The following is a 27675-nucleotide window of genomic DNA, read 5'->3' on the forward strand; positions in this document are numbered from 1 at the left end:
CCCACACCAGCTGGGCAGTCTGCCTTTGGCCGTTGGCCAGGGCAGTTCTGCTCAGGGGCAAGCGAGGGAGCCAGGGAAGAGTGAGAGAGGAGAGTGCCCGTGTCTCACACGGCGACCCTGGAGAATCACTTACCGAGCAGAGTGCGGCATGTGGACACGCAGGAAGGAAAGCCCAGTGAGGGCTGAACTCCGGGCGTGGGGGGGGTGGCGCGCACGTGGCAGGCGGTGGAAGAGCCTCAGAACCGCGGGACTGGGAGCTCAGTGAATGCCCTGCCCTGGCAACTGCCGTGGTGCTCTTCTGTTGACCCAGTCCACTCTTTGCCTCCTGTTTGTAACTCCAAGACAGTATGTCCAGCTTTCTCTGGGATTCTTTTCTGGTCCCAGTATTAACTGAAGTCTCTCTTCTTTTCTCTTGCTGCCTTATGAAAACACCCATCACCCACGTCTCCCGTTGGCTATTTAATCTGCCCTCTTCATGTCTTCATGCTGCTCCCTCTGCCCCCTGCTTGGTGCCTGTGCCACTGGTCATGTGGATCCCTGAAATTCTTTCTCTCTGCTCTTTTTTTTTTAATTAAAAAAAATTTTAAATATATTTTTGAGAGAGAGAGTGAGAGACAGCATGAGCAGGGGAGGGTCAGAGAGAGAAGGAGTCACAGGAACTGAAGACAGCCTCCAGGCTCTGAGCTAGCTGTCAGCACAGAGCCCGACACAGGGCTCGAACCCATGAACCATGAGATCATGACCTGAGCCAGAAACCCACGAACCGTGAGATCATGTCCTGAGCCAGAGTCGGATGCTTAACCAACTGAGCCACCCAGGCGCCCCATCTTTCTCTCTGCTTTTGACTCTTCCTAGATGACAACTCCCATTCTCACTTCTTAGTGTTCTCTCTTTCCCAGCTCTACCTTGGCACCTGGGCAAGGGCTTCTCTCCTGCTCATCTTTCCTCTTCTAGCATTTTCCTCTTCCTGCTCTGGTGAGAATTTTCTCCTCCACCTCCAGACATCTCTACTAAATTTGGCAACCCCAAGGCCATGTTGTGGGCCTCCTACTGGGCTTTTCCTTCTTTCAGAGACAAAAAGACAGTCGTTTCCCATGTCTCTACCCAGTATCTGGCCTGGATGTATCCACAGCATGGCTCTTCGTGTTCCCGCGCACACACTCCCTCAATATCTGGGTCCAAAGGTCATGAGTGGATGGCTCCCCATCCCCTTCGCCCCCAAGGCACTGACGCTCGCCCTGGAGCCTACCTTTCACACACTCCTGCTGTAGGGAAGGAGCATGTATATTCAGAAGCTTTTCTGATTTTCTTGGTCTTTTACGGTGATCAGCCATCTACCCGCTATCATCCAGGTTGTGCAAACATTCAGGCTGAGTGTGCTGCCTCTCACAGCTCAATCCCTCTTGATCACCAGATGTCGGGTCTGTGGACAGGGTCTCATTCAGCCTCATTTTGGAACTTGAAGCTGCTCAACCAGCACCGCGTGGGTGCTCTGCAAGGGTGTCTGTGTGAGCGTCCTGTAGCCACTGTCCTCCGCGGTCACAGCCCACCCAGGGGCCATTCAGTTCTCAGCCGCTGAGGCTGCGTCCGGTCATTTCCCAGCTTCCCTTGCAACCCTGAGCCCTCCCCCCGCCCCGCTGGAGGATCCTTGCTCCTTCCACAGCAGACACTTAACTCGCATTTCCTTTAGAATTCCCTCCACTGTCGTGTTGGGATGCACCACGCTCCTTCCTTTCTCTCTCCCCAAATTCACACGTGTCTTCCCTGGAGGGCACACTCTCCAGCATGCTTAGATTACCAAGCCCAGTGAGGAACAGGTGCACCACTGAGAGCAAACACAACTGGTTTCAATTGAAACTGCATGTTTAATTAGTCTCATTAAACTCACATGAAAGAGAGATGTGGCTGACACGTACCAGTCACTAAGTCATTGTCATTTTCCTGTCCACAGGGCACCATGCTGTAAGGACTGACATAAGGGGGGAGTAGGGACAAAATTGCAGGTATCAGCTGGCACCCCATTCACCCCAGGTCAGAGCTATTTCTAACTGAACTTCCATTATCTCTTGCCATGTAACAACCTTCCCAAAACTTACTCCCCAAAACCAGCCACCATGTTATTTCCTGTCATGATTCTGTATTGGAGTTCGCCTCCACATCACATGAGTTGGATGCTTCCCTGGGCTGGGATGTCCACGAGGGCTTGTTTCCGTGTCTGGGGCTTGGCGGGGATGGCTGGAAGCCTGGGGCAGTGGAGTCTTTGCCATCTGGTCATGTCAGAGCTCTCCCTTTTCACGTGGCCTCTCCACTCCCGTGGCACAGCTAAACTGTCTCACATGGTGGGTTAGTTCCCCAAAGGGCAAAAGCAGAGGCTACTGGGACTTCTTGTGGCTTCAGCCCAGGACTGGCACAGTGTCACTTCCCATGATTCTACTGGTTAAAGCAAGTTACAGGCCTTCCCAGATTCCTTGCAGGAGAGAACGGCACTGAGGTGTGGCCCCCAGGAGGCACGGTTTGTTGGGATCCGCTTTGAAGCATAGTTGTCACAGGGTCTCTAACAGGGGCTTCCTGACCATATAAGAGAACTACAGGATGTACCAGATCTATTTAACAATAACCTTGGGCAAAACAAAGTAAAAGTCACACAATGCTATGAAGTGAGACTCTGGCATTAATCCTAATACCCCCTCACTATGGAACTGAAGAATGTATCAGCCAGACATAGCGTAAGTAGAAGCCTCCTCCCCTTTGTGCCTTTGCAGACAATTCTTTGCATATCTAATTCTGCTGTAAGTTGTTTTTGTTGGCTCTTGTTCAGGGTGCTGTGTTAGTCTTTGGTCCATGATTTGTGAGTTTTTGCTCATACTTCTCGAAAACTAGTTGTCTGATTCTTCACGCCTAGGTGAAAAGTTGTTCCTGTAGAGAAGGGGAGGGTGACTGCCTCTGACAGTGTCTGGGAACACTGCCACCCAAGAGGTCTTTAAATCGAATCCTTGGCTTCAGGCTTTTGTGAACACTCTAAGTACACACACGTTTTGTCTGCAAGTCCATATGAGGTCAGGGTTGTGATGTGCATACCTGTTCAGTTCAAGTTTCCTGTCAGCCTATTTTTATTCGAAGTTTTCTGGAGGTTCAGGGTTGTGGGACAGATTAATTTCTAATTCATCTTTAAAGGTGAAACTGCTTGCTCTCATCCGTCATGGTGCTGGAAATAGAAACTTGAGTGTTGAAATTTTCCTAAAAGTTTTATTGGGGTTTAGAAAATGCAACGTCTGGGTCACCTGGGTGGCTCAGTGAGCTTCCAACTTCAGATCAGATCATGAGCTCATAGCTTGTGGGTTTGAGCCCTGTGTCGGGCTCTGTGCTGATGGCTCGGAGCCTGCTTTGGATTCTGTGTCTCCCTCTCTCTCTGCCCTTCCGCTGCTCATACTCTCTCTCAAAAAAATAAATAAACATTTTTAAAAAATGGCAACATCATCAGTGGTGCGGCAGCCCTTTGCAATTAGTGCCCAAAGAGGCTTTTTTAAATTTTATTTAAATAAAAAAATTTTTAATGCTTTTAATTTATTTTTGAGAGACAGAGAGAGACAGCATGAGCAGGGGAGGGCAAGAGAGAGAGGGAGATACAGAATCTGAAGCAGGCTCCAGGCTCTGAGCTAGTGGTCAGCACAGAGCCCCACGTGGGGCTCGAACCCATGGCCTGTGAGATCATGACATGAGCCGAAGCCAGACGCTTACCCGACTGAGCCACCCAGGCGTCCCCCCCAAAGAGGCTTTTGAGAGGAGTCGTGAACGGGACAGCTCCCCGTTTCTGCTCACCACCTCCACGCTTATTCCAAGTAAAGAATTCAAGTCACGCTGTCCAGGTGCAAGCTCCCTGGGGGGAGCATCTTGAATACAGCTCTACTACTGGGTACAAGTTCCTTGATTATTCACTTGTGTCCCAGTTGATTGAGACCTGGGCCATTTTCTTCCTGCCTCTTGAGCCTGGCTCCTCTCTTTCTCCTCACTTACTTGGTTACTCAGTTGAAATCCCTCCTTCTGCCTAGCTTTTCAGCTGTCTCTGGGAGCTTGGGCCACAACACGCCTGAGCGGCCATCTCCCTTCTGTCTCCCTGGTCCCAGAACCATCTCCAAAAAGTGGCCAGGGCCATGGGCCTTTGACCAGATCATGGGCTCCTAATCTTAGTGTATTTTGTAACCTAGCCCAGATAGCCTTTTATTTTTCCTTCTCATTTCTTCCCTTCCCCTTCTCCCTCCATGTTCTTGTTCACATGCTTTACTCTAGGGCCCTGTTATTGTACATGCAATGCTACGGTTACATCTCTCTCGATATCAAGTCTAACCCACCCCCAGATCTTCCACGAGGGGTTAGCTCTTAGGTCCACAGAAACACATGTGAGCAACCTCAGCACAGAAGGACTGCCTTAGCCCGTCTCCGTCCAGTCCCCTCATTCCCTGTGGTTTTTTCACTTCTAGCCCAAGAGGCCCAGGAGCAAACCTGGAGGAGAGACCTGGAGAAAGCTGGAAACATGCTGCCCTTGGGCACTGCGAAGAAGCAGATTCAGCTCCTGAGATGACTGTCAGCGCACATGAGGGGGATGGGCATCCCCAAATCTGCCGTGTATGCGGGGACAAGGCGACTGGCTATCACTTCAATGTCATGACATGTGAAGGATGCAAGGGATTTTTCAGGTAGAGTTACCTGTCAACATTTACCCCCCTGCCACGTCCGCCGCAGGGTCATGTCTGACTGGGGTTCTGCCCTTACCCCACTGGGCACTGCTGCAGGGCCTCAGCCTGACCTCTCTCCCGGGGTCAGAGTGTGGCGCAGTGGCCCGTTCAGAAGTCTCCTAATGTTTCAAGAGAGCCATGAATATCTTAGGGGAATTCTTCATCTTCCATTTTCCTACCCCACCTGGGAAAGGGCCCCTTCCATTAAGATATGCGTTTGTTTCTCCATGTGTTCTTGAATAAACTGGAGAATCAATTCACAAAAGAGGAAAGAAGTTGGAAAGTCAAACTGCAAGCACTCAAATCAGCTTTAGGGAGTGACTGTTAAGTAAAGAGTGGCATAAAATAAAAGAATAGGAAAAAACAATCTCATCTAGAAACAGGCCAATGGGGAGGTCCGAAAAAATGAAGGACTAAGAAGTACCAGGCCACAGCAAGGCAGGTCTGGACAGAAGGACTCACATTGTCCAAATGAAGAAAGAGCAAGGCCGAAGCTCAACGCAGGGCTCAGACCAGAGGAAGAGCAGCTGACCAGGAAAGCAGAGAAAGAGAGTGTGAGGAGGAAGTCCCAGCCTGCCCTCAGGGCCAGGTATGCAGACAGCAGCCCCCCGCCCGGGGCCCACTTAGGACCCTCCTGAATTATCAGGACAGCAACCTAACTTGGTCCTCTGCAGAGTTCTTCTTGGTGGCTGGACACGTGCATGGAAATGGGCCTCAGAGCCAAGACCCACCCTAGGATTCCTAAGATGGGCCACCAGTCAGCATGTCATGGGTGGGGGGCCAGAACGCACAGGGGGGTCTCCAGGGACACATAGAGGCAGCTCAGAGTAAAGCATGTAAAGAAGCCCATGCCTGGGGGCTGACATGGTGAAGCTTCAGCTGGTCTCAGGTTCCCAGGGGGAGGCGGGGCTAGTGCTGGTCAAAGGCAAAAGTTTTCCAGCGAGAAATGAACATGGTGTTGTGCGGATTATCGCAGAGTCCAGAGTGAAACGTAGCTTGGAGCCCCCGGAGCTGGGAAGCCTGGGTATTCCCTGAACCTACCCTTTGCTCTTTGTTCTCTCTCAGGAGAACCATGAAACGCAACACCCGGCTGAGGTGCCCCTTCCGGAAAGGCACCTGCGAGATCACCCAGAAGACCCGGCGACAATGCCAGGCCTGCCGCCTCCGCAAGTGCCTGGAGAGCGGCATGAAGAAGGAGAGTGAGCGGCGGGAAGTGTCCTGGGCTGGGCTGGAGTGCACGGGCACCGATTCTGGGACAGGTGTCCCTGGGGGGCCGAGTAGGAAGGGAGTGTGGGGATGTGTGTGAGCACATGTGCAGACAGGCACCGTTGAGTGTGCATGTGCACACGGGTGCACGTGTCAGCATGGGGCCTGGGTGCAGCAGGCAAACTCTGGGAGAGCTTGTGGGCCCCCCGCCCGCACCAGCACAGGCCCATGATGCCGGAACTTGACAGATACAGGGCATTTTTATTCTCTGCTCCAGCAGATGTGGTGGGCATCTCATGGCCCTCGCTCCTCTCAAGAGCCCTTGCATGATTCTTTTTGTCCCCTTTGTAAGTGTCCTAATGGTGTTTTAGCCAAATTGGGCCAGGTGAATTTGGGAGAAGGAAGTCAGAGACCCATGGTGTGATACGACCCCCAACCTTCCAGCAGCCGTGCCCATCAGCCTCCCAAACCTGGTGTCCTACAGAAGAACTGTTTGCAGACTGGGGCCAGAGGATGCTCTCATCCTACCTGCCAAGCTCTGGTACATAATTGTGTTCCCAGGTCACTCTGAGATCAAAGCTAATAGAGAAAAGGCTGGAAGCTTCCCGTGTAGCTTTTTCTCTACTGGTCACAGAGTGGGAAGCCTCTTTCAGGGGACTAGTTCCCTGGGCATGTGGCCATGGAGCAAGGGTCTCTCCTGGCTGTCCCTGCTGTTCCTCACACCAACCCCACAACTTTGCTCTGCACACATAAGCGGACTCCAGAAAGCCATGAAGGCTGCAGGCTGTAGGCTGCATAGAAAGCGGCTGCAGTTGATATTTCTTGCTAAGCAGCAGCCCCAGCTCTCTAGGGTCTTGGAGACCCAGATACTTCGGGGGACTCTGAAGGAGTCTTAGTAGTATCTAATCCACCAAAAAAGAATACTATCAGGTGCCACTGACCACTTAGGACGTGTCAGGAGCTCTGTCAGGCAATGCCCACTCCAGATTTGAAGAAGGAAACTGAAGCAAGAGTTGGTAGGGAGCTCGCTCAAGGCCCCTGCTGGTAAACGGCAAAGCTGTCAAGCAAACCCAGCACCTTTTGATTCTGCAGCCCAAGCTCTTCCCACCACTCTACAATGTTTTCCCAAACCCCACTGCCGTGGGCAGCACACCAGCTACACCCCATTCTCTCCCCTTAATTAGGGGAGCCCACAGTCTTGGAAAGGCGGGTTTTTTGTCACCAGCACTTCCCCTCCTGCTGTCACAAAGTGTAGCCAAGCTCTGGCAGGTGCCTGAGCTTGCCCCTGGTTATCCCCACAGTGATCATGTCGGATGCGGCTGTGGAGCAGAGGCGGGCCTTGATCAGGAGGAAGAAGAGAGAACGGACGGGCACTCAGCCCCTGGGAGCCAAGGGTCTGACTGAGGAGCAGCAGACAATGATCAGAGAGCTGATGGATGCTCAGATGAAAACCTTTGACACCACCTTCTCCCACTTCAAGGATTTCCGGGTATCAGGACTCCAGTGGGCTCAGCCATTATGCTAGCTCTTGAAAGCCCCAGTCTCGTGCCCAGGGGTTCTCAAAGAGTGGCTCCTACCCCAACAGCAGCAGTGTCCCTGGGAAATTGTTAGAAATCCCAGTTCTCAGATCCTCCCAGACCTGCTGAGTCAGAAACTCTGAGGGGCGGGGGCAGCAGTCAGGGTGATTCTGACACATGGTCAGGTTTGGGAATCTGTTCTCTTTCTTCACAGCAGGTAGCAATTGGGTCTGAGCCATGAATAACGTTTTAGAAAGCTGAGTTGCACCTGGACTGTTGGCATTCCGGGCTTTATGAGGACAGGGTCAGGACCAGCTAGGGGTATGGCATTTGTGAACGGGTTTTATAGATCTGAGAAACATTTGTGACCCAGTCAACATTAGCCGTGTCTGATCCCAGTGCCCACCTACTGCTCTGTGCTCACAGGTATTTTGGGTGACCTGCTCCATTCAGAGAGCTGGCAGTCAGTGGCCCTCAGAAGTCTGTTCTTTCTATCCGTAGTTCCCAGAACCTTCTGTCTAAGTCAGGGATGCTTGGGACACACCTGGAGGTGGAGACCCCTTACCTTCTGCTGGGCAGAGAGCAAACTCATTTCAGACCAGGCAGGGATGTGAAGAAACATGGACAGGCAGATCCAGAAAGAGCACCACCTGACAGCAGAAGCCCAGAGAGAAGAAACAAGTGCTGTGCGTGTGTGTGCGCGAGTGTGCGTGTGTGCCCCTGCTATCGTGCATCCGCTCAGGCTGCAGCTGTGGCTGTACATGCCCTCTGGGTCTGTCTGGGAACCTGTTTGGGAGAATACATGGCATCTCTCCTGTCCTCTCTTCACCTCCTGGCTCCTGTTCCAGCTGCCAGAAGTGCTCAGCAGTGGTCATGGGATCCCGGAATCTCTGCAGACTCCGTCAGGGGAAGAAGCTGCCAAGTGGAGCCAGATCAGGGAAGATCTGTGCTCCCTGAAGGTCTCTCTGCAGCTGCGGGGGGAAGATGGCAGCGTCTGGAACTACAAACCCCAAGCTGACAGCAGTGGGAAAGAGATCTTCTCCATGCTGCCCCACATGGCTGACATGTCAACCTACATGTTCAAAGGCATCATTAACTTTGCCAAAGTCATCTCCCACTTCAGGTAGGACATAGGACCTGGGTGGATGGTGTGGAAAGGAGCAGGCAGTGGCTAGCAGGTTCAAAGGGTGTAGGGTAGGTCCCTCTAAATTTGGGAGGTATTGGTGCCAACAGACCCTCCTTTATCTCTACCCGAAGCACCCAATGCTGCTGGGAAGTGGAGGCCTCACCCTCTGGCTCACTAGCTTTAGACTATGGGCCCGCCATGTAGCCCAGCTGTGCCTCAGTGTCCTCATCTGCTAATAAAGCCCACCTGTAAGGCTGTTGTATGAAATAAGAAAACATCTCAAGAGCATTCATCACATATGTGGTGGACATTCAGATAGTAACTCTCTTCCTTATTTCCTGGCAAAAGGGCAGGAATCACAAGTGGATGGTTTGAGAACAAAGAAGGAGTAGGAAGGAAAGGGAAGGAAGTCCAAAGGGAGAAAGAGAGAGACAGAAACGGACACCAAGAGAAGGTTGTGAAGGCCACGAGGAAGATGTGTGGTCCTGACAACCAAAGGCGGGGGCTCCTCACAGCTCGGTATGGTGACAATGATGGGCAACTGGGATTGGCAAGAACTCCCAGGACCTTCTGGTGTGGTGGCAACCATGGCCCTGTGATGTTTAGTCTGTCAAGTCTGGACAGGCATCTTCTTCCTGGGTCTGAGCACTGGCCCCGCCAGGCCTGATCAGATCCAGCTGAATCACGCGTACAAGGAGCACCTGGTCCCAGCAGTAGGCAAGGGGCAGGTCATATTCCAGGAGCCCATCAGTTTGCCCTGTGGCCCTGTGAGTGACACACAGACCTTATTTAATGGGTGGCCACGGGTCAGATTATAGCAAATTAGGTCAAGGGAGTTGGGAGAAAGGTCTACTTCCAGGTGTGAGTCTTGCAGACCCCCACTGACCTCCGATGACCCATGAGGTAACACTAGGGTGTGAGGTTACTTGCCATTTCTTGTGACCACAGTTGTGAGCACAGCCACCCTTAAGAGGTACACATTACTATCACCTTCATTCTACAAAGAGAAAACGGAGGTTCACCCCAGTCAAGGAACTAGCACAGGGTCGCAGTGAATCAGAGAGGCCAGATTGTGAAGCAGAGAGCACAGAGTTCAAAGCCAGCTACTTGCCGGGTGGTAAGTCAGGCACTGGGAGACATGAGAGAGTAAGATCAGCTTTCTGAAATTATGGATCTAATAGAAGGGAGGTGGTGCAGAAGACCAGGGACTGGATTTCTGAAGAGACCAAAGGCAGGCTGAGGGCCCCCTCAAGAGCCAGCCTGACCATCCTCCCCCCAGGGTCCTACTGAAAACGCCCCCCTCAGCGGGGAGCTGGGAGGCCTCTCAGATTTGGAGGGGTGTCAGTCTATCCAGGAATGTCAGAGATGGCCACCGTGACTAGGCCCCTATCAGTGCTGGGAGCAGGGCTCATGGCATCCAGGCTGCCAGGAGAGAAGGGGCAGAAATATTAAACCTAAAACGGACAGCAGGAAGCAAATATTCCTGCTGCATGGGACTCACGCACTGGGGGGTGGGGAGGAGCCATCTGCTCGGCCGCTGTTAGGGGAGAGAGTGGAGGCAGTCAAAAAGCCAGGACTCCTCGGGTGGGGCCCCCTGCTACCTGCCCCACCCGATGGGAGGGGGCTGGCCCGTAGCACCCCGTGAGGAAGCTGGAGTGGCCCATCCTTGCTGCTAGGGACTTGCCCATCGAAGACCAGATCTCCCTGCTGAAGGGGGCCACCTTTGAGCTCTGCCAACTGAGATTCAACACGGTGTTCAACGCAGAGACCGGTACCTGGGAGTGCGGTCGGCTGTCCTACTGCTTGGAGGATCCTGCAGGTGCGGGGCAGACGGAGGCCCCTGCGGATGGAGGGGGGGAGGAGTCACACCCGGATCTGGGCGCGGGGAACCTGGGAGAGGGGAAGTCTGGGTCCGCTTCCCGAGGAGTTTGCCCTTCCACGCAACACCCACCTACAGGTGGCTTCCAGCAGCTTCTCCTGGAGCCCGTGCTGAAATTCCACTACATGCTGAAGAAGCTGCAGCTGCACAAGGAGGAGTATGTGCTGATGCAGGCCATCTCTCTTTTCTCTCCAGGTGATAACCCCACCAGGCCTGCGCTCCTCCCCACCCCGCCCCTGGGCTTGCTCACCCCGCCCCCGCTTAGCTGTAGGAGGCAGCAGCCTCTTCCCCTCTGCCCTCCCCAGGAAAGGTCCCAACCAATGGCCTTTTCCCCAGTCGCTGCTTGGCCAGGACGAGGACCCTGGCTGGCTTCTCCAGGGGGTCGGTGGAAGTGAGGAATAGCCCTCTGAGTGCTCCCCTCACTTACCTGCCTGGGTGCCTCAGATTCCAGAAGGTGGTTGGCTGGCCATTTGCCATCTCTGGGCTGGACTAAGCTTGTTTTTGTCCCCGCCCCCCCGCGGCCTTGCTGGCACCACACTGCCTTCCTTCCCCTCCCCCCGCAGACCGCCCTGGTGTGACGCAGCGCCGCGTAGTGGACCAGCTGCAGGAGAGCTTCGCCCTGGCCCTGAAGGCCTACATTGAGTGCAATCGGCCGCAGCCTGCCCATCGGTGAGGGGCAAGCAGGGAGGGTGTGAGGGGGTCCCTTCAGCAGCCCCGTCCTCCAGCTACCCTCCTCCTCCCCGGCCCCTGGGCCTCTCTGGGAGGGTAGACCGGAGCCTCTCCTGGGGCAGCCTCTGATTGCTGGGGCTTTGGGGGCCCTGCTCTGTGACCTCCACCGAGGCCTCCTGCCCAGTCAGCCTGAGCTTCAGCTCCACTACAGAAACCCGAGGAGGGCCAGAGGCCATGCCCAGCATGGACATTGCTCCCTGGCTCACATCTGCCTTTTTCACTCCTGTCAGCCAGGGATAGGAGCAGCGAGGTGTTCTGCTGAGGCTCTTATGGGGTCTTCTAGCAAGAGCCAGCAAGAACTGCATTGATAATAAAGATAACCAGGGTAACAATAATGATAAGTAATACATTTGTATTGAGAAGGGTCAAACCTGGTATCAAGCAGTTTACATGTATTATCCCCTTTAATCTTGAAAACAGCCCCGTGGAGTGGGTGCCACCGTTGTCCTGTGAGGGACTGGAGCCCACTAGGTGGGATCTGGAACTGGCCGTGGGCAGACAAGTCCGTAGCCCACACTTTACCTAATTGCCTCTAAGAACAAACCCAAGCAAACAGGGTAGGAAACTTCTTGGTTTGCTCTGGTCACAACCGAAGGAGGAAGCCCGTTCAGGGCTGCACCAAGCAGAGGCTCCATCCCTCCACTGGGCCTCAGCAGTCCCCGGGAGGTGGGGCCCACAGGCCTGGGCCTTGAGGGGTGAAGGCCTGGACCGGGGATGCTGGCTGAGCCCAACACTTCAAGTCCTTACTTGGCCTGCTTCAATTTTATTTTGAGCTCAGCATCTGGGATGCTGGGGCTGGCCGTGTCTAGATTTGTGTGGTCTTCCCCTGTATGGAGCCAGGAGGCATCATGTGGAGACTATGGCATGAGGTTTGTCTGAGACACTAGATACAGGCTAGATCCAGCAAGGATCTGCAGGGCAGCCTGTAGTCCCTGGCTTCACAACGACTCCATTTGGTCCTGACCCACAGCCATTAGCCAAGGCAGTGATTTCTCCCCAGGATTGCCCTATGTATTTGGCCCCCGCAATGCCCGGATTTTCCCATGGAAGTGTCTGTGTACAAGGACTCAAGCCCCACACATGAAGGGCAAGTGGAGAGTGCAAATCCACACCTCAGTCTCCCCAAGGCTTTTCTGCCCTTCTCATCCCCAGCTTAAGGAAGTCAACTGAGCCTTATCTCTTGGCTTGCCCAAGATATTCTGAGATTAATGCCTCCAACCTTGTGCAACTTTGAAGCAGTCCCAGGGTTGGGGGACGGGAACAAGGGCGGGCTGCACCTCCAACTTTTCCTCTGACTGGTCTGCAGGTTCCTGTTCCTGAAGATCATGGCCATGCTCACCGAGCTCCGCAGCATCAACGCCCAGCACACCCAGCGTCTGCTGCGTATCCAGGACATACACCCCTTTGCTACCCCTCTCATGCGGGAGCTGTTCAACATCACAGATGGCTGAACAGCTGCCCCTTGGGCGGGCCTCAGTGGACAGCCAGAGCCCTTGGTGCTCTGAGTCCTGGAGCTAGATAGATCGATACCGCTGAGAGGACAATGCCTTACAGGTCCTGCCTCCCCAAGGAATGCACATCTATCCCCTCCGACGATGCTGCCTAGCATTCTTCAGGAAGGGGATAGGGTCTCCCCAGCATGGACAGTGAAGCCGTAGACACTTTGATGGAGTGCTCTGGCCTATAGGTTGGGCCCATCCAGAGGCAAGACTATTCTCCCCTTAGAAATGGCCCTGTGGTCTGGAGATTTAGCGTCATGATTCAAGAGGGGTAGGAGTGACTGGGGCTAGATAATCTGGGAGTCTATGCCTGCACCCAAGTTCATTAGCTTCTTGGGTGTTTACACTGCTATCTCTAAGTACCCCTGTCTTTCCTCCCCCACTCATTCCCAACCCACAGCCTCCTGTCCTGAGCTGTTCAGTGCATTCCAGGCCCGTGTTTATCAGAAGATGCATTTGTGTTTGTGACCAAAGCCTAAAGGCCTGCAGCAAATGGCAGAAGTTTGATGACAAGCTTGTAGTCATGAGACTTCTATTCTTCCTTCCTTCTGGGCACTTCATTCTGTCTCCACGTCCATTCAAAACATTAGTAAGCACCAACAGTCTGCAGCTCACTGTGGGGTACACATGCTGACTAGACATGCTTCCTGACCTCCAATACTTTCGTTCACCTTAACAAAGCAGAAACACAAAGAGCTTTGATCAAAAGCAGTGATAAATGACATAAGAGACACAAGGAATTTCTGTGAATGCCATGGGGAGTTTCTGCATGCACTTGAGGACCCAAGTAAGGGATCTCTGGAACGTGTGTTCGTGGGAAGGATGTTAACTGGCTGTGTGCACATGTGTGTGACTTGGTGCAGGTCTACTCCACATCTACACTGGGGTTTGGCTTTGCTCCTGAGGCTGAAACACTGGGGTGCTGTGTGACAAGGCTACACAGCAGGCAGTTAATAAACATGCTAGATATGCACGCATCATATGCTCCTGTTTATGTTCCTGTTTACACATCTATTTTGAAAGCTAAAGAATATGAAAGTCTTTGTGTTGTTTATAGTCATTTTGATTAACAATGTTTTTGCCCTTTGTGCAAATTATACTTTGACTAATTTTACATAAGGCATTCTATACCCAAGGACAGACTTAGCAAATAGGTTCCTGAGTTTAGTGTCAAGTTAAGGCAAGAGGACTTAACTTTTGGCTAGATATGTAAAGACATTTTCTGGAGAAAAGAGGATGTAAAGAGAAACATTTGACGGACCATCCCTTCGCAGCTGCTGACAACTTGTGGGCCTTATCATGCCATGTTACACACCAGCTTCCGTTTTCCCCTTGGGCGTGTTACGGGAACAGTGCTCCTAAATCTGTAGGTGCTAGTGGATGGATGACTATCTCCACACCTGAGAAATGGGTGGCCACACCATCACTTTTGGTCACTTCCTTTCACAAACTTCTCCCTGAACTTGCAACCTGATCCTTTTCCTAACTACTCTTCTAGAGTGCCTGTAAAATGGCATTTGCTATCACTGCTCTCCTGAAACATGATCCAAAGTACAGGTTGGTCAGTACTTTTTGGAAGACCTTAACATTAAAAATGCAGTCTTTCAGGATTCTAAGTTAAAAGGGTTATCTTGCTCAATTCCAACTCAAAATAAGGCAGGAAGTAAAACAGCAGTGAATCCCAAACAAATGCACTTCAATGCTACCAGGAGACCCATCTTAACAAGTGCCATCTGCATGTCTGCATAGATTCCTTTCCTCCCCGTGCCACCCGCCCCAAACCCTGTTAACTGGTATACATGTTTAACTATTATACAAATATCAGCCAATCCCACACCACCTCCATAAACAACATAAACAAATAAAGGAGCAGACTTTATCCAATATAAATTTGTTTTTATTGAAGCAGCAGTCACATGACTTTATATCTAGCCTTTTGATTAGGCCTGACAGAGTGAGCCAGCCCTAAAAAAATGTTTCTTTTTGCACTAAGAGACATAACATGTTTACATACATCATCCAGTATTGGAAATGAGCAGATTCAAACACAACATGTGTTGGTAACCTGGGAGGTACAGCCCCACTGTTTGTGGTGTTCATATATTTTACAGATACTCCCAAAGACCATTACTAATGGGATGAAAGTTAAAAGAAAATACAGCTACACCAAACCATGAACACAGTAATCAAAGACAGCAGCTTATACACATTTTAAAAATTTGTCCCTTTCAGGGACATTTTCGTTCTATTCAAAGCAGTGTCTGCAAAGCTTCCTCTACATCAAATCCAAAGGTTTCCAAGATGGAAGCTGCACCCCTTGGGGCCATACAATATAATAAGATCATTGAAAGGAGGAGAACTAGTCGCATCTTGATTTTGTAACAAGGATCCATGTTTCTCTGACTGGAGGAACAGAGGTGGTGACGTGACTACATACTGCAGTAGCAGAATAGGTAGGGTGAAGAAAAGAGGGTTGGGTACTGAAATAAAGACCACACACTTGTGAATTTTAATTTCATTTCCAGGCTAACCTACTTTTTATTTAATGCAAATTACAGTACCAGTTAACTATTTCCAAACCAAGTCACATATAACGAAATGTATTTACAAGGGAATGGGGAAAGGGAAAAAAAACATTGAGCATACTTTTCACAAAAAAGTTTATATTTAAAATGAAAAAAGTATCAGTCACAGAGGCATTCAAGTAGTAATAATGTTATACAGATTTTGCTTTTCCTTTATATCAAGACAGATTTGCACAAGTGTTTGCAATAGTTTGTATACAACCCACAGTCCTTTATATATATATATATATAATAAATTTTGTTTAGATTTGTTTTAAGATGGAAGTGGTCACGCTAATGGGTATGTGTACAGGCCCAAGTGATCCATCGGCAACACATTTATAAATGCAAATTTTACAGGCAAGCACATTTTCATACATCTATCTGTATCTGCCTGTAGACAGATATAGTAAGAAAAAAACCAAAAATGAACACAAGGAAGTCTACTTTGTCAAGCTAACCCCTTATGTACTGGTTGTCATTTTGCTTTTATTGCAGAGGTGCAAAACGGAGCAACAAACTTGAATAAAACATCATAACCCTTGTGAAAATAATCCAAACCCCAGGGATTACTTTCAAAGCCTCTCAAACGTAGACCTTAGTCTGGGACTCTACTCTGCTTCTTTTCTCTTATTTTCAGTGGCTCAGGTTTCTACTAGAAAAGACAGATTTTATTGGAAAGCATGCTTAGTTGATTTTTCTATATAGGGGAGAAAGTATTCGGCTCTGTGATTAGATGATTACTAACATCAACAATAGAAATCAGATACAATTTTGGTTTAGAACAAAGAAATAAACCCCCAAACTCCTGGGGATCTGGCATTGGCCAAACTTCCTTTGGAAGATTCCAAAGTTAAATCCCTTAAAAAGGAAAGGGAAAAAGAAATGAAATGCCAGTGTCTTTATATCCACAGGGATAGAGAATACAGTAGTCCTCTCAGAAACCTTTGCATTGGTGCAGACAAGATGACTGGTCAGGTAGGCTTTGTTAAAACACAAACCAAAACTATGTGTCTAAAAATTAAGAGGACTTAAAAAACTGACACAACATGTCACTGGAAAGAAGGTGCAGTCTTCTGCCTTGCTGGAATGAACACACGATGTTTCAAAAATAGCAACCTTTGGTTTGGTAAAGTTTTTTTTCTTCTACTCAAGACATCTTATATGGAGTACTTGGAGGCAAAACAAATGATGTTGATTTTTTTTCTTTCAAAAAAGGCCTTCATGATGGGCACACAGTAAGAATTAAACTTATTTTTTTAAGAACAAAATTAAAATGACATTTCACTAAACAGGGGTAGAGGTGGCAGGAGGGAGGGGATGGGCTGAGAGCTCCCTTAGTACAACAGCAGCCCCCCCGAGGCGCGCTGGCGCTCTGCGCGGTGACTGCTAGCAAGTAACCGCACTGTAGCGTTTTAGACCACGGATGTATCAAAACCTGATCTGTTAAGAAACTCTGATTTATAAAAACTCTCGCTCTCTATCAGGAGGGAAGTAGAAAAAGAGGAGAGCATGGAAGGCTCTCAGAATCTTCTGTTTGTAGACCATGATTAGGATTTGGGGAAGAGATGAGCAAACTTCAATCTGTTCGGGATCTTCCGGAGCCAGGGCTCGCTGGCACTGCACGTAGTCCCTGGATGGACGCAGTATGAAATGAACCTGGTCACTGGTACTGACTGAGGAGGAAACAACTGCTCAGAACCAAACCCAAGGCAGGGCTTAAATGAAATGAGATCATGAACATGGTTTCCTCTTTCCGCTCCTGAGCATGGTATCACTGAAATTAACTTTGGAAGGGGCAAAGACACTGTCAGGAGTGAGCTATTATTTCAAAGGGAAAGGGGTGGGACAGGGACACATGGATAGAAAAATCAATTAAAACTTAAAAAATGAAAAACAAAAACAAAAAACAAACACATGGAAGCGAAGGCACTCCAAACTATATAGATACACTATACATTGCTAGAGTTATTGTTACAATAATACAGGCCGGTACCTACTGTACAGAGTTAAAACTATATGGCTTTAAAAAGCTCGTCTACATTTTGTCTGATTATTAAACAGAATCACTGCCCTGAACAGTAACTTTTTGCTCATTAATAACAGTTCCTGGGTCCACATATTTACATACAAAACAATACAACTTAAATTTAAAAACACTGAAAGAAAATATAATGTACAAGCTTGAATTTGGTGAGGAGCTTTTATTATTATTATTATTATTATTATTATTATTATTTACAAAAAGATATTCAGAGACCTGGATCTCACTTGTATAAAAGAGTTCTGTGATACCGCCATGATCCTTGAGAAAGAAAAATCACGCACCTCAGCCCTCACACACACACACACACACACAATAAAATGAGAGAAAGGCATCTGACTTTTCTCTCTTCTTCTCTTACCCCAATTATAGGGGGCAACGGAGGGGGGAGTGTTTTCTAAAACAAGCACAGATTTTTATGAACTCTAGCGAGTAAACCAAGTCCAGAGTAGTGTCTGTGTCCAAATGTTTGGCTGGGCAGTCTACTGTGAAAGCAGGTCTACTTCTCTGTCAGAGACCTGCTGTTCAGCTTCTTTATAAATCCTTTCTGAAAATGGTGTATCAAAGCCATTCCCTTTAGGAATTACCCAGCCAAATACTTTGATTCAGACTTCTTTCAAATCCTAATTAGCTCTCAGAAGCCCGCTATTAAATTTAAAGTCAATTTGTTTGATTTGGTTTGACTGAGTGTGTGTCCTTTCTCACGAACTCTGATATAACCAGAGGTTTGAGAAACCCCTTTTGTGGCCTAAGAGCTTAGCTAAACAGTGAGTGAAAACTACGATGACTCGCAGTTGCCCTTCTGGGTACTGGTTCACGTCAGCAGGCAGTAGGACTCTCTTGGAGAGTCATACACACTGGGTTAAGAAGCAGGACAGGGAACTGGGACCCGTGTGAGGGCTGCCAGGAGACTCCACTTCCAAATCACAGGGAGGGTGCAGACCCTGAACATGACCTCCAGTGGCAATGAGGGTGAAGGGAGGCTACACACAGTCTAGGGCTCAGCTCCTCAGCCCTACAGTCAGCTAACCTTGGAAGGTGTGTAGGGGAAGTGTGGGTAGAAGGGAAAGGCGGCCATCACTCAAGTGATCTTTAAATGTAAAGTACAACTGATTGTGCCTTAAAGATTCATAGGTCAAGTAATGGCCCGTAAGCACCAAGGTGACTAAGGTTCATTTTCGAGTATATAAGGCCCACAAAGATGGCAACCTTAAAAGTATAAAACAAACTAGTTGTGAAAATCTATTTCCTCACTGCAAACATAATCCTTAAATCCTCTTTGCTTTCCAAGGAATATTGCTTTTTCTTCAAAAACACAGACTGACTCTTACACCGTTCACTGATACACAAAGAGAACAGAACAAAAACTCTTAACTGGGTGTGGGGGGGAACATTCTTCTCATGCTTCAACCAGTTGATTTTGATACTGTGGACAAAAACAAAAATAAAAGGAAGTATTGAATCTATGTATATATAACATATATACATACACACATTTATATAATCAGCTTTCCTATAAAGTCAGCAGGTACACGTGACTGTTTATACTATTTTGATGTGTAGTTCTTAATATTCCTACCATCTAAAATCATAATGGTCTATCTGACATACACCAATAAATAAAAATTTAAAAGCATGAGGTTAAGAAAAGAGCTGAAATTAAATACAGATTCTAGATTTGGATTTAAAATTAGAACTATGTGCAGAATGTGGCAATTTCTGCAAGCTCAATTTGTAATTAAAAAATATGAAAAATAAACCAGTAGACTGTTACAGTTCACATTATTTAACTATAATGTCCTCTCAAGTGTCTCTTTCCAAGGGAAGCAACTTTAGAAACAAGTCTGGACAGATCTGTTCACAGTGCTGAGACCTGCCCTTGGCCTGTGCTCTTCCTCCACGCTCCTCAGCGTCTGACCTCTGCAGCCAGAGTGACCGGTTCAACATCCTCTCAGCCTTCTCCTAGGCCACTAGGTTAAAACTGTACTAAGTCTGCAGAGAACCTTCAATCAGGCAAACAAAGACCCGCACTCAGAACACACATGTTCCTTTGATAGCCTCCTCTTGAGTTTCTTCACCACTAGCACTGATTAAGCGCAAAACAAGACCTTATCAAGTCAATTAAGAATCTTCAAACTTTATTGACCTCCCTGGGTTACATACAAATGATACACATTTCCTTTTTTGTCTGCCATACCTGCCACCAATATGCCAAAGGCAAGTCTTCAAATACCAGAGGATATGGATTAATTTTACAAGTGACATTTAAGCCCCCACTGAGTTACACCTGCTAAAGCTCCCAACCAATTTCAAGCTGTGCACCAGCCCAAAGTCTTACACTTGACTTGAAAAGAAAACAAAGTTCAAAAAAACTTCAGCAAAGAACAAAGTCTTCTTCTTTGTGGAAGGGGCATGAGGCAGGAGTCCTGTTTTTAAAGTATACAACAGCAGACTTTTGATAAAAAAGATTGTCGTGGGAGAGAGATTGTGTGTTCTAGTGCTCCGCTTCCCTCCCCACATCCCCTCCCACCCCCTGGATTTCCCTCAAAGTGAGAATACAATGAAATTGGTTTGTATTTATAGATATTTTACAAGGTTAAATAAGAACAACAATAATAATAAAAAAATTGAACACTAAAATGAGCAGGTTTTTTTCTCTTTTTAATTTTCTTTCCAAACGTGACCAGTGTTGCTGAGTGACACTCAAGTAACTGGTGGTTTTTCCTGTGCAGCTGGCCGCTCGGGACCGTTCAGGTGGAGTTGGAAGCCGATGCAGAAGCAGCGCTGTTGGTCTGCCCACGGTCTCCAGCATTAGCATCTGCAAATCAAAAGTCCCGAGAGAGCATGAGCAGTGCTGTAACAACCTGAAGAGAAAGCACACTGCCCGAATGCAGACTGTGAGCCGGTGGTCTTCCACGCTGTATCTGAAAATATTGTTTTAAATACAGCCAATACTATGAAATCTGAATTCCTTTCTGCTTACAGCTAAGCCCATGCCTTGGTCTGGTCCTGGTGCAGGGAAGAGAGTGTCTTTGAGTAAGTTACAGACTCGGGGCCAAAGCCCATTTCTGTCAAAACTCTTGTTACAGCTGAGGTGAACAGTACATGCATGAATACTCAGTTGGGAGTCCAGCTCACTTGAAAATAAATGAGCAGTGCATAACTGGGAAAACTTGCTAAAAATTCTGAACCATGTTATAATATGCCATCTGCTAAAGTAGGTAAGATGCGTGGAGGCAATGAATGTAATACGGGTCAGTGTTGAGAGGCAGAAGCATATGCATAAATCAAATTCAGCTGTTCACTTTCTAAGTACAGTCCTTCGTTGTTTGTAGAAATGGAAGACAATCAGCAAAAAAGAAGAGGTAGTCACTACAGTACCAATTCACTTACTCCATTCAATAAAGGATCTTGTAGTCAAATATCTTGGGTGCTGAGATTACTTTGCCTATTCTTTTGGAAAATACGTGTAACTTTATAATTAACTTTAACTCCTGTTACCTCCGTGCCCCCCCACCTCTGCTTTTATGCTCCATTACTATTTCACAGCATCTATTAACATTTCAGCAGACATTTAGTTGAGTCTGGAGCAGCACTGCATCTCAGGTAGGCAGCAAGACTGACGTCTCAGTCGGCTAGCCCAGCCATGTCCCTGTGTCATCATGTATGTGACTGTTAATACACTGCTGGGCAACTTTTCTCCCTCATATTTCAACATTAAGCTCTGAGCAAGAAAAGAAGTGGCTTGACTGGATGGGTAACTTCTAAGAGCCATCTCCCTAGAAGTCACACTGCCCTACACCATAAAAACTGGTGACACGGAGAAACAAGTCCCTAAGTTTTGTCTCTCTAGAGGCTGCAGCTCTCCTTTACTCTATGATGAGTTAAACAACTGCCATAGCTGAATGCATCCTTTGGTCTTTGGATCTTTCTTGTTTGAATTTTTTAATTAGCAGAAGAAACAAAAAACCCTGAGAACACACAGGAACTCCTTATGTAAGATTAGGTGTTCAGTTTATCATTCCAATGGCCACTCTATAAACATTATACTTCTCTTCTAAATTCCTGGTTTTCCTGCCCTCGAAACAATCTGCCCTTATATACATCTAACTCAGCCTTTGGGGAAGACGTGTTTATACCTCTTAATTTGATTGGTTATGTTTAATTCATTTAGTTTCCTCCAAAACACCTACAGCTGTTTCTACTCCTCTTTTCATGCAAAAAAGTGCCAACATTGCAGTCTTAGGTCCCTACATGGACCGTATGACATTCATTAACTCAACAGTAAGGCACATGGGCAGTTGGCAGGGTATCTGACACAGAACCTTTCTCCAAGGGCAGGTACATTCTTTTTCTAATAATCAGTAAATAACTATGTCTAAAATGTTTCTTTCATGACTCCTGGTCTTTCTTAGGCCCGTCTTAGCAGGAATTTTACTCTTTGATGATCATCTAAATTCTGTCTTCAGGGATAATATAACATCAATTTCTGTCTATGCACATGTTGCTGTAAGCTTTCCTCAAGAAAAATGATCATTTTTATAATTCAGGCACAGGCTGCTTAAAAAACAAGTCTAGAAAGAGTCTGAAAGGCCACAGAGCTATTTCAGAATTATAATGTTCTTCACAAGTCCAAACTTACAGTGGCATTTCCCATGCTTTGGCGGATGCTCAGAACCTATGCGTGACCAACAAATAGCACTTCTTTCTCATTTTTAGTATGTTCTGGTCTTCCTCAGGACTTAAGAGGAACTTATCTGCCTGAACACGATATTAACAAATATACCAGAGCTGTTAGCAGTCTGGCCACGCCAGCCAACAGCTTCACTGGAGGACAACCGCTGAGGCTCATCTACAAGGCCATCCAGTTCATTATGTTAATTTACTCTTTAGCAAAATCCTATTGTGTGCGTATAACCAGAACATATTCACCCTCTGACCAATAAAATTTGAAAAGACACAAGCTCCTCAGGTTTGTCATTTAATGGTATCATTTTTCTTCTCAGAATTTTCTCCAAACCACTTGATAACTAAAATTTTAACAGCTCATTATTTGATATCTAAAGTCACACCACTGTATTCATTCATTAAACAAAAATGAAAACACCTTTGCCTACTGCAATGAATTCCAATTAAAGTCAAATTATATATGTCCTTGCTGAGAAAAAGAAATGTGATCTGTTTTTCAAAGGCAGACAAAGTATAGCAAGGAGAAACATAAAACAGAGATTATAAAGTTCTACAAACTCACAGTAGCAACAACAGAACACATAGCTTACTGAACAAAACTACATTTCAGATGTTCTTCTTGGTACACACTTACTTTGTTCCTACTGTCAGATCAGAACACTTATTTTATATAATTGAATATGAGCTTTTTATAATAAAAATGCTCATTAAGAACTGTCACTGGATTTGGATGTTTACTATACTTTCTATGTTTCTTCTCAAACATTTGAACAGTAACTGTTTAAAAGCAGCAAAATTCATTTTGCTCACTTCTGCATTCTCTTCCCTTTACATTCATACTAGTAACACTGAAGCTACATGGCCTTATGGCTTAAAGGATAGGCTAACATCTTTTGATTACAAAGCATCCAATTCAACTATGAATAACCACAGACTGACTGTACAGTCTCTTGTTTTTAGTCTCAAGATGCTATTTTGAAGTTCACAATGACCTATCTTTCTTAAATCGAATCCAATTCTACAAACATGGAATATGAACTTAACAGCTGTGTGATACTGTAACAGGTTATTTAACCTATGTCTCAATTTCCTCATCTGTAAAATGGAGATAAAGTGCTCAGCACAGTACCTGGGTATAGTAATCGTTCAATAAATGGAAAGGTAAAAGACATATCCAAAAATACATAAATTTATAGTTTAGTGTGACTGCAATACCCATCATCACCACCATAATAAAGGGGCAGCAACTGTTAACATCTGAGTGCTTACCAATGTGCCAGACATCACACTAAGTACATTGTGCATGTCATTTAGCCCACAGAGCAACCCCAAGAAATAGGTATAATTATTGCCCCCATTTTGCAAAGGGGAAAACAGGCACAAAGAAATTAAGTAATGTGTCCAAGGTTGCAGAGCTGACAAGCGGGAGAACTGAGTTGAGTACAGAGGAATTAGAGGAAGAGAAAGATGGCCTTTATGGGCAGTGCAGGGGACAGAAGAAAAGATTTCCTAGCAAAGAGAAAAGAGCTTAAGGGCACTTTCATTCAGACCTAACCCTAACATAATCCACTGTGATTTCAGAAGCCTACTTCTATTATCTAAAAGGGTTACCACATTAAAAAAGATCTGTGAATTTATGATAAGAATTAAAAATACAGTCATTTTATTTCCTAATTCTCAGTCTGTATGGGGTATACAGATATACAAGTGTTTTGGAAACAACTATAGAGGTGATATTTCACTGACTTCCAAGCTTCCTAAAAATCAATGCCTATTACCATCCTTCTAATGCTACTTCAGAACCAACCAACCAAGGATAGAATTTCAGGGGCAATGGAGAGAATAATCAGCTTTGAGGGATGAAGGTATAAGATCATTCTTATACACTGTGTCAGCTGCTTTCTAAGATGGCCCCAGTGAGTCATGCCTCTTGGGGATACCCTAAGGCTGTCCCTTTCCCCAGGAATAGGGCTGACCTATGTAACCAATAGGATATTGCAGAGGCAATGGTGTGTGATTTCCAAAGTCAGTACTTAAAAGACACTGTGGCTTCTACCTGGTCCTCTTTCTTGGATCACTTAGTCCAGAAGAAGTGCCACAACGTGAGACACTTTAGCAGCTCTATAGAAGCGACACATGGTAAGGAACTGAGGTTATGCAGCCAGGACCGATTCACCAAGCGTATTAATGAGCCATCCTGGAAGCAGATCTTCCAGCCCCAGGTAAGCCTTCTGACGTCTGCAGCTTCTGACAACTGACTTCAACCTCATAAAAAATTCTGGTCTAGGAACATCCAGCTAGGTGGCTTCTGAATTCCTAACCCATCTAAATAAACTATGTGAGATAATAATAATGTTTATTCTTGTTTTAAGGTGCTAAAATTTGGGGTATCTTACTCTGTAGCAATAGAAAACCAACACATACATGGAGGTCACAGAAGTTAAATGCCAGGCAGAATTTATGCTCACAAGCCCATGAGAGCAACCCTTAACCAACTAACTCCCTTTAAAAGATTAGGTATGTTCCGAATAAAATATAAAAAAGGCAAGGAAAATTGCATCAGATGATCAATTGTTTTTTTCCCCTAATTCTAAGACGACTCTATGGTTCTATGGCTTTTATGCTGGATAGGGCAAAGGGAATTTGTGTCTGTATTTACAGAAACTAATTTTATTCTGTGTGGCTTCAGAGACAAAAATGACAAATAGGGCAACCTCAGAGTGAAGCCAAGGGTGGAGCACTAGGGTATCAGGTTCCTAATAAAATTCATGAGGATGCATTTTTGTCCCTCAGAAAAATTTTTTTAAAGTTTATTTATTTTGAGTGAGAGAGGGAGGGAAAGAGAGAGCGAGAGCATGTGCAAGAGTGAGCAGGGGAGGGACAGAGAGAGAGAATCCTAAGCAGGCTCCATGCTGATGGTGGGGCTTGATCCCACAAACTGTGAGATCATGACCTTGGCCAAAATTGAGAAGGACCCTTAACTGACTGGCCACCCAGGTGCCCCATGCTCTAGAGTGCAAAATTCAATATATAATACACTTACATTTTTCTAGGAGAGGACCTATAGCTTCTCTCCTACCTCCCAAATTCTCAGAGATCTGCACGAGTGGCAAGATAACTGAGTCATGGATTTGCTGAGCAGCTGTCTAAATACTGCGGAAACTGCCCCACCTAGTTGTTCGGGTTAGAAACCAAAAGTGGTCACAGGATTCTCTCCTTTCCCCTTACATCTAATACATCAGCAAGTCCTGTCCATTCTCCCTTCCAATGTGTTTAATCAAATGTACAAATGGCAAGGGGAAGGAGAGTGAATGGAAAGTTCCATATTTATCTTTATTAAATTTTAAAAAATTGTTTATTTACTTTTGAGAAAGAGAGAGAGACGGAGAGAGAGAGTGCGCACAGAGTCTGATATAGAGCTCAAACTCATGAACGGTGAGATCATGACCTGAGCTGAAGTGGAATGCTTAACCAATTAGCCACCCAGATGCCCCTGAAAGTTCCACCTTGATAAACTGTTGCCAAAGTGTTTAAATAAAAAGAAAGTAGCAAACAAGGAGACAAGCTGGGAGGAAAGGACAGAGAATAAACTTAGGAGGCTGGGGGTTCCACAGGCTCTGCCACCATGAATCAGTATTCTGCAAATGTGGGCCTATAAAAAAGCCTTCTAAGTGACGTAAGTGCTGTCTGGCCCCACAGCAACAATGGAAATGTTCTGTCTGCACTCTCTTATAGGGTGGCTGCTAACATATATGGTTACTTAAATTTAACTGAAATTTTTAAAAAAAGTAAAAACTGAGTTCCCTATTTATCCTAAACATGTTTCAAGTTCTCAAAAGCTATAAAATCATTAAATTTTTAGTATTTTTATTATTGGCAGATTAGTGAAAGAGCGTATTTCAGATATATCAAATCCTTTTTGTATTTTGCATGTACTTTATATCTGGCTAACTAAGTATACTTTTATTTCCTTAATTATACTCTCCCAAGCCCATTTTATGTTTCTATTTGCTGCTATCTTCATCTTATTAATAGTTAGAAATGTGTCACCATAGGTCAACTCCTCTAAAAGATAAAATTTTGGCAGCCTGGGATATGTTACTTATACCACATAACTAACTCAAGAAGTTCCTATTCAAACGGTTCCAAGTAGAAATATTTTTATCAAAAAAAAACATGTTTTAGATATTAGTGTTATTAGCTGACACAGGAACAAGTAAGACCATTATTTACAGAGACTCAAATGTATACCCTACACTTATATTTAAGTTAAAATCATAATCTACATTAATGAAATAAAAGTATTACCTGTAAGGAAAAGGACTCAAATTTCATTTTTCTCTTAATAATGTCTACTATGAGTTTTGACAGTTTTGGGTGTATAATAATGAGGGAGAGGGAGAGGGACTCCTCTTTAGCAAAGCATCATTACCTCTCTTTTCATATTTTTCTGAGGAAAAGATGTGTCACAAGCAGCTTCAGTCACTTCAAAAACAGAACTGCAATTCAGATGTCAGTGAGCAAAACCAGTCCACTAGCAAAGTTGGAGGGCTTGTCAATAAGACAGTTTATATTTTATCTGCTAGCAGCAACGAGGTGTTCTGGGCTCAGGGGTAGAGGACCCTGAAGAAGCATGGTTATTTAGGGTAGGGAAATGAAGCTCACAGGGACAGAGGAAACACTTTCACCTAATTTAGGAATAAAGAATAAGAAAAGGCATATGAATATAAGCAGGTAACTTCAGGCAAGGAACTCAGGAATAGTTGAAGAATATCCAGAAGAATGTTTGATAGGATGTTTATCAACTTAATCAAGATGATTTTACATTACTTTTTTTTTTTTAATGTTTATTTTTGAGAGAGTGAGAGAGACTGAGAGAGACAGAGTCTGAGCAGGCAAGGGGCAGAGAGAGAGGGAGACATAGAATCTGAGGCAGGCTCCAGGCTCTGAGCTTCAGCACAGAGCCTGACATGGGGCTCAAACCCATGAAGCATGAGATCATGACCTGAGCTGAAGTTGGGTGCTTAACTCACTGGGCCACCCAGGTGCCCCGATTTTACATTACTTTTGGAGGGGAAAATAACTCAGGTAAATTTGACTGAATGGGAGAAAACATGTTTTAAATAAAAAGAAATAATTTCTGGCACATCTAAGTGGCTCAGTTGGTTGGGCCCCCCACTCTTGATTTCAGCTCAGGGCATGATCCCAGGGTTGTGGGACTGGGCCCCACATCAGGCTCTGGGCTGAGTGTGGAGCCTGCTTCAGATTCTCTCTTTCTCTCCTCTGTCCCTCTCCCTTACTTGTGCACTCACTCTCTCTCTCTCTCTCTCTCTCTCTCTCTCTCAAAAAAAAAAAAAAAAAAAAAAAAAAAAAAAAAAAAAAAAAAAGGAAAAAAGAAACAATTTCCTAAAAGTGATACTTAGCCCTGCTCTGATGAAAATAATAACTAAGCTGGTTTGACTTTAGGTATCTATATGTAAAACTTGCCAAGTGAACTTGAAACCTTAACACAGGATAGATACATCCTCATTGGTGTCAGTCTTCTGTCAAACTGGCATATGTGAATGGAGTCTTTCAAACACAGAGCCAATAGGAGGAAATGGGTATAGCGCTGTACCTAAAAAAGACACCCACTCTTTGGCTACAAAGTTAGTAATACCTAAAAATACATTTGCATACATGCATGCAG

General features: G+C 46.2%; 2 protein-coding genes across 4 annotated transcripts in view; one reads left to right on the top strand and one right to left on the bottom strand.

Moving 5' to 3' along the window:
- Window positions 1-2706: 2706 nt before the first annotated feature.
- NR1I2 (nuclear receptor subfamily 1 group I member 2) lies at window positions 2707-12641 on the top strand. The gene is made up of 9 exons (XM_029938718.1): window positions 2707-2726; window positions 4446-4694; window positions 5799-5932; window positions 7241-7428; window positions 8305-8579; window positions 10259-10401; window positions 10540-10656; window positions 11025-11130; window positions 12497-12641. Exons 1-9 carry the CDS (start codon window positions 2707-2709, stop codon window positions 12639-12641), a joined length of 1377 nt encoding a protein of 458 aa, XP_029794578.1.
- Window positions 12642-14568: 1927 nt separating this feature from the next.
- GSK3B (glycogen synthase kinase 3 beta) overlaps window positions 14569-27675 on the bottom strand; it is a 210366-nt gene continuing 197259 nt past the window's right edge. For all 3 annotated transcript variants that reach the window (XM_029939394.1, XM_029939392.1, XM_029939393.1), the window contains one exon: window positions 14569-20115. Coding sequence is in view for 2 of the 3 variants with exons in the window: in XM_029939392.1 (XP_029795252.1) it covers window positions 20048-20115 (68 nt within the window). In the remaining variant the exon portion in view is untranslated. The remainder of the gene's footprint in view (window positions 20116-27675) is intronic.

Source organism: Suricata suricatta, chromosome 5, assembly GCF_006229205.1.
Source record: "Suricata suricatta isolate VVHF042 chromosome 5, meerkat_22Aug2017_6uvM2_HiC, whole genome shotgun sequence".
Taxonomy (NCBI): domain Eukaryota; kingdom Metazoa; phylum Chordata; class Mammalia; order Carnivora; family Herpestidae; genus Suricata; species Suricata suricatta.